The sequence below is a fragment of the Bison bison genome, unplaced genomic scaffold (genome assembly GCF_000754665.1).
Source record: "Bison bison bison isolate TAMUID 2011002044 unplaced genomic scaffold, Bison_UMD1.0 scf7180017864352, whole genome shotgun sequence".
NCBI classification, from domain to species: domain Eukaryota; kingdom Metazoa; phylum Chordata; class Mammalia; order Artiodactyla; family Bovidae; genus Bison; species Bison bison.
In genome coordinates, this window is record NW_011494924.1 from 5,494,678 (window position 1) to 5,502,351 (window position 7,674).

General features: G+C 42.6%; 1 protein-coding gene across 1 annotated transcript in view; it reads right to left on the minus strand.

The window, feature by feature from the left end:
• Positions 1-6,135, minus strand: part of KIAA1147 (KIAA1147 ortholog) — a 28,001-nt gene extending 21,866 nt beyond the window's left edge. The window contains exons 1-2 of the mRNA XM_010854964.1: positions 4,196-6,135; positions 2,871-3,029 (exon numbers count right to left, since the gene is read on the minus strand). Coding sequence (XP_010853266.1) covers positions 2,871-3,029; positions 4,196-4,338 — 302 coding nt within the window. The 5' untranslated portion in view covers positions 4,339-6,135. The remainder of the gene's footprint in view (positions 1-2,870; positions 3,030-4,195) is intronic.
• Between the last annotated feature and the right edge of the window lie 1,539 nt (positions 6,136-7,674).

Here is a 7,674-nt window from a genome sequence, read left to right on the forward strand (position 1 = left end):
CATATGGAACTTCTGGCTTTTCCCTCCTACCTGTGGGCTGCAATGCAGACCTAGACACGGTGAGCAGCTCTGAAACAGGTGAGGACATCTGAGAACACAAAAATCTCTCCTAGGATCTGGCAGCATAATAAGAGAAGCAGTGTGGGCCCCAAATGATTGTGGGAACAGCAGGCTGCCCACCCGGACCACCTGCCTACTTATAGACCATTCCATGGAGAAGAATCTTCTGTCTTATTTGAACCAGCGTATTTCAGGGCCTCTGTTACCACCATTTAGCCAGGACTCTAACTAACATAATACCTCCTTAAAATTTTGGGCTTTTGAACCATGAGAATGTATTGCCTCCTTGGGAAATTAATTTTTCAAGAGGAGTAATAAATTTTTAAGTGTCAAGATCCCAATAAAAATGTTCTTTTCCTCAGTATTATTTCTGAGACACAAAACTGAGGAAATATTTCAAATACAGAAAAATATATATCACAGCTCCAAAATGCAGAGGAGCAGTTAAAAAAAATTAGAAACATGCCAACGATCAAGCACAGGGAATAATGGAGTAGATTAATGGGACAGCTCTAACATTCGACAGCTATTAGAATAACTATCAGGGGCTCCCCTGGTGGCCCAGTCATTATGAATCCGTCTGCCAATGCAGGGCACACGGGTTCGATCCCTGCTCCGGGAAAATCCCATATGCCGTGGAGCAACTAAGCCCGTGTACCCCGACTGCAGAGCCTGTGCTCTAGAGCCTGAGAGCCACAGCTTCGGAGCCCACGTGCCACAGCTACTAAAGCCCTCACACCCGAGAGCCTGTGCTCCTCGACAAGAGAAGCCACCGCAATGAGAAGCCCGTGCACCACAACCAGCGTAGCCCCTGCTTGCCGCAATGAGAGAAAGCCCACGCGCAGCAAAGGAGACCCAGTGCAGCCAAAGGTGAATAAATAATTTTCTTAAACCATCAAAATGAAAAATACATAGGACAATGGTAAGAAAACCTGAGCATAACTGGTGTTCATGAAGAAGGAAAAATGCAGAGGAAAAATGCAGAGGAAAAATGCAGAGGAAAAGCTGAGTGTTTCACAGTAGAAGAAAAGGTTCCTGAAATTAAAAGTCATGTCTCTAGATCAAAGGATGAACTATTCCAGGAAAAAAAAAAAAAAACAGTTCAGGAACAGTTCAAAAACTGTTCAGATGAAGAATCTATAGGGACCTAGACAAAAGAGACTTTTCTGAAGCAACTAATATCAGGAGACAGCAAAGCAATATTTATAGTATCCTGAGAAGAAAAAAGAAAAGATATAAGAATCCTATACCTAGCCAAGAGTAAAGGGAAAAGACCAACACCATCAAGCATGCAAGATTTCAGAGAAGGCACCACCCATGATCCTTTTATGACAAAAAAAAGTGCTTGATGGCAAAATCCAACCAACCAAGAAACGTATGAGGAGCTCAGCAAGTTACAGTTAAGCCCTGGATGTGGCTGTAAACATATAAATGAGACTTAAGAATCATGGGAATTATGACTACAGAACTAAATGTAATAAACCTCACAATATATAAAGTTAAGAAAAAAGAGGGGAGGAGTCCTGGGGAAAAGTATAAGATAACTGACTGCACCTAAAACAACCTAAAAACACCAATGACCCCTACACAAAGATTTGTACACTTTACAGTATATATGCCATTTCTCAATAAGAATAATACTGTAGCTTCATGGTTTTCAGAGTCTTTTGTCTTAACTTGGGAGGAATATTCCAAGAAATAATACATCTTACTTAGTGAAAAAAAATATTCACTTAAAGTGTGACAATTTCTTCAGTTTCACTTCCTCTTTTCCTCTGAAATATACAAATGCATTAAACCAATCCTACTTTTGGAAAATTATGTTTTTTAGAATGACAGTCACTGAATATTGACAATGAATATCTCATCTTACTGAGTGCTAAGATTTGGGAGAATTTTAAAAATTCATTTGTACTTTTAACTAATTTTTAAATAATAAACATTTTCCCCACAAACTACATTTCATATTCTTTCAAAGACAATGATCAAGACAGACAGTTTTGTCAAAAATTAAAATAATGATATATTTTAAAAGGATAGGATGTAAAAATATGTATAATGTATGGTGCCAAGTATATAAACAATTTTTTAAAGTACACACACAGACACACGCATGTGTGAAAAGAGGCAAATGTGCTAAAATTTTAACAGTGCTTCAGGGATTAGTGATAGATTTCTCCCCCCAAAATCTGAAATAAAATTAGGTTACTCACATGATGGAAAAAAATACAAAATATTAACAGTTTTGCAGCTTCTGTTAAAAATTCCCTTCCTATTAATCCCCTTCCATGATAATGATTACTCCAAATAATAAATGATGAGGTCTTAAAAGAGTTGAGGGTGGGAGTTGGAAAGGAGGTTTAAGAGAGAGGGGACATACGTATGCCTATGGCTGATTCATGCTGATGTATGGCAAAAACTAACACAACACTGCAAACAATTATCTTTCCATTAAAAATAAATTTTTAGAAAAGTTGAAAGTCTATTTGCCTGGGGCAAAGAGGTCATAACTGTGGTTGAGGGGAAGCAAAGATCACTGTACATATCAACAAACTGATTAAACCAAACGGATGATAGTGTTAAAATAAACTGAAAGCAAAATCAACCGCAGCTTTCAATCGAGTATGAAGGATCAGTACGCAGGACGCAGGATGACACATAAAGACCACCGCCAGAGGCGTAAAACGTGGCCACGGAGGTTCCCGGAGAGGCACCTACTGCTCTGATGGGTGCACGACCTTTAACCCCGAGGGCCCATCACCATCCCCCCGCCGGCCCGCTGCCTCCCGCCCCGTCTGTGGGCCACGCACCGAACTTGGTTCTCCAGGAAGTGCATGTGCCGGTACAGCAGGGTGTAGGATGGAGACAGGATGCCCACGGACTTCATCCGGGCGCCACGCTCCAGCTCGCTTTCCACCGGCATGTTGGCGAAGCAGGCCAGGCCGAAGAAGGGCCCCTTCCGGAAATAGCTAAAAGAGACCCAATATGTAGCATAGCTCAAAATCAGAAATTTTATTTTTTTTTTCCCTTGACAAAATGTGCTAAGTCGCTTCAGTCGTGTCCAACTCTTTGCGACTCCATGGACTGTAGCCTGCCAGGCTCCTCTGTCCATGGGGATTCTCCAGGCAAGGATACTGAAGTGGGTTGCATGCCCTCCTTCAGGTGGCATCCTCACCACCCAGAGATGGAACCCACATCTCTTATGTCTCCTGCATTGGCAGACAGGTTCTTTACCACTAGGACCATCTGGAAATCCCTTGAGAGGTGTCCCAAATAGAAGATGTAACTGTGCCCAGGGCTCTACATGAGAAAGTTCAGCCTGAGAAAAACCTTTTTTTAAAATCTCAGGGGGACAATGAGCCCAAGCCATTCAACCTTACAGATGGGACAATCAAGGCTCAAAAAAAACCAAAAACTGGAACTCACTAAGGCTCATCCCACTGGAGCCAGGACTTGCTCTCCGAAAAGCCTGCTGTTCAGCTACCCTTGACCCCAGATCAATTGCCTGTGACCATGACCCTTCTTTCCTGCAATAACAGCTGACTTGATGTGTGACCTCTGTTTTATTAGCATAAACTGGGTTGATTCTCTCCTCGCTTCCTGAGCCTCTGATGTTTTTAATAGAACATTCGACCAGAGCTGTCATTTGATTTCCTTCCCCTTTCTCACACTTGTGCCCGTCATGGTTTCAGCCCAATGAGAAGATGAAAGCTACTCCGTCACCCTTATGTTCTAGTTGCTCCTCACAAGAATCTTAATCACACAGGACTACAAACCGGCCTTACTTAGAGCTGAAATTTCAAGTTTTAGCACAAACATGTCTTGAGTTAACCCACATGGAACCAAAAGTCTATTCTGTCATTAAAGCCAAACCTCAAGCGAGGATCAATCATTTCTTAGAAAAGGCAAGAACCTCTATGGCAGGAGTTCTTAATGTTTTCGGGTCATGGGAACCTAACAAAAGCTTGGGAGCTTCTTGTTACAAACCTGATATAAAAACACAAACCAGTATGTATATTTTCAGGGCATTTATACACACTTCCTGAAGATGCCCTGATGACAGCTCTTATTCTCTGGGGAAAGCAGAGGAGGAGCAGAAACAGTGCAGAGCAGACTGGCAATCAGCACTACTTACATGAAATCAGACTGAATTTTATGGGATCCGCTGGCCATAGACTTGAACTCCACACCTTCAAGGTCAATATCTTGGGGTAAGCACCATTCCACCATGTTTCCTATGGGGAAGGGAAGATACAAGTTTAAAACAGACAAAATCATTCGAAGGGCTTAGTGCAGGGCTAAGCGCATGTGGCTTCCAAGTAAATGAACTGCTGACTCAGTCACCAAAATGCAGGCTCATCCCTCCACCGGCCACAGGCTGGCAGAGTGCCTGAGTCATCCTGCGGGCCAGGAGATGGGCACTGAAGGCACCTCTGATCTCTGCCTTTGAATGAACACAGTTCTTCTAGCGAGGCTGCTGGCTTCGCTTCTGCCATTCTGCTTGGCCACCTCCCAATCTCCTTTCTTTTGTAGCCTCACTTCAAAGGTGCATATTCTGACCCTCTACCTCCATTTCCTGGTCGCATACTCTCTCCCTAACCCCGCAGGATCCTGCTTCCATCTTGCTTTTCTATAGCTACTAATGATTTTGACAAACTTCCAAACTCTTTTTTAAATTTATTTTTAAAATGTATTTATTTGGCCATGCCAGGTTTTAGTTGCAGCATGCAGGATCTTTAGTTGCAGCATGCAGGATCTAGTTGCCCAGCCGAGGGTAAAACCTGAGCCCCCCTGCACTGGGAGTGCAGAGTCTTATCTGCTGAACCACTGGGAAGTCCACCAAACTCTTTTCAATTCAAATCTTCATTGGTTTCATTGTGGCATTTGATAATTCCTCATAAACCTCTCCCATTTTTTCCTTGACTCCCACGATAGAACACTATCTTGGTTCTTTTCCTTCTTCTCTGGTCAGTATAGCTCTGCTGCCTTCCCTAACTCTCCTCCCTCCTCAAATGAGGCTCTTCCCCAAGGTCCATATACCAGTTCTTTGCTTCCAGAATTTAAGGGCTCATTCACTCATCCCTAATTACTGAGTTTCTACTGAGCCAGATGTTGGGGCTATGTCAAATAAGACATAGTCCCTGAACTCAAACAGATTAGATTTCAGGGCTAGATAAAGAGATAAACAAGGAGAATGGTGATTACAGTTCTGGAGGTGTTATGCTAAATTCTATGACAGGGTATAATATGGGATTTTAGAATGTAGCAATGACAAGCCTCCATCAGACTGAGAGAATCAGAAAATTTCACAAGACCAGTGTTTCCTAGAGGCTTGAGAGGACACTACAGAATATGCCCTGCTGTTTTCTTCCATATTCAAATTTTTTCCAAATAAAAATACTAAGATACTTGTGAAGATTTCCCTTTAGAACAAACTGCTTATCAACATGGCAAACCCTAATTTCCCAGGCAACAGAAATACCATTAATAATCCCTGACAACAATACTTTTCAGACAACTGTTTAGGGCATCAGAGGTCCACCTGTATACAACCCACTCTGAACAGGGCGGACATCAGAGGGAGTCAGCCTATCCTATATTCACAGCCTGCGGCCCTTTCAAGTAGTTAATTTTCAAGAGAGGAATCATAAACCCCAATGATGAACTAAAACAAAAAGCGTGGGAAAAGGAGTTATGATTTCACACAACAGGCTAGACCAATGTATTTGTCAGGGTTAAAGACAAGAAAAAGCATGCTGAACCAGGGGTAAACATGGGAGAAAGGTAAGGTTTCCAGCACCAAGGTCCCCTGACATGCCTGTCTTTCCTCTTAGCGTCCATGTCTACTGTCTGTTTAGTCCGGTGGCTTCCACTCTATGTCATGTCTCAGGAAACCCAGGAAACTTACAAACGTGCTGAGACCCACTCCAAATCTACAGGATCTACTCCAGATCTATGATCTGTGCCACGTGGCTGCCTCTGCTGATGAGCCTCCTGTGTACAAGGTCCCAACTCTTTTTTAAAGTAATATTTATTTATTTGGCTGCACCAGGTCTTAGTTGCAGCATACAGGATCTTCGATCTTTGATGCGGCAGGAGGGGTCTTTAGTTGCGGCATGTGGGATCTAGTTCCCCACCCAGGGATTGAACCTGGGCCCCCTGCACTGGGAGCAGAGTCTTGGCCACTGGACCACCTGAAACGACCCTCTAGTAGACTCTGTCCTCTCACTTATCTGCTTCTTCTAGTATCGGCTGCCTCGTTCCGTGCCCCCGTGCCACTCCATACGAGGGTTCAACTCACTCTAACTTAATTCCCTTCCTTTAATCCAGCATGTCCATGAGCACTCAGTGACTTGTTAAAACATTAATGCACCTAGACGTTGTGCTGAAGGATAAGTTTAGAAAAGTGCACAGATCAGAACCATGTGGCACATTGAGTTTTCCCAGCATGAACATACCTGGGTGAGAAGAACCCAGACCAAGAAGCAGGACGTTATCAGCACAGCAGAAACCCATCTGAGTCACTAACCCTCTCTCAAGGCTAATTATTATCCTGACTTCTAACACCACAAATGAGCTTTGCTCTTTTTGAAATTTACATAAATGCAATCATCATTTGCATTTAGAGAGCTGACTGGCTCAGATTATGAATTCCTTATTGCAAAATTCAGACTTAAACTGAAGAAAGTAGGGAAAACCACTAGACCATTCAGGTATGACCTAAATCAAATCCCTTATGATTATACAGTGGAAGTGAGAAATAGGTTTAAGGGATTAGATCTGATAGACAGAGTCCCCGATGAACTATGGAAAGAGGTTTGTGACACTGTACAGGAGGGATCAAGACCATCCCCATGGAAAAGAAATGCAAAAAAGCAAAATGGCTGTCTGGGGAGGCCTTACAAATAGCTGTGAAAAGAAGAGAAGCGAAAAGCAAAGGAGAAGAGGAAAGATACAAGCATCTGAATGCAGAGTTCCAAAGAATAGCAAGGAGAGATAAGAAAGCCTTCCTCAGTGATCAGTGCAAAGAAATAGAGGAAAACAACAGAATGGGAAAGACTAGAGATCTCTTCAAGAAAATTAGAGATACCAAAGGAACATTTCATGCAAAGATGGGCTCGATAAAGGACAGAAATGGTATGGACCTAACAGAAGCAGAAGATATTAAGAAGAAGTGGCAAGAATACAGAGAAGAACTGTACAAAAAAGATATTCACGATCCAGAAAATCACAATGGTATGATCACTCACTTTGAGCCAGACATCCTGGAATGTAAAGTCAGGTGGACCTTAGAAAGCATCACCATGAACAAAGCTAGTGGAGGTGATGGAATTCCAGTTGAGCTATTTTGAATCCTAAAAGATGATGCTGTGAAAGTGTTGCATTCAATATGCCAGCAAATTTGGAAAACTCAGCAATGGCTACAGGACTGGAAAAAGTCAGTTTTCATTCCAATCCCAAAGAAAGGCAATGCCAAAGAATGCTCAAACTACCGCACAATTGCACTCATCTCACACACTAGTAAAGTAATGCTTAAAATTCTCCAAGCCAGGCTTCAGCAATACATGAACCATGAACTTCCAGATGTTCAAGCTGGTTTTAGAAGAGGCAGAG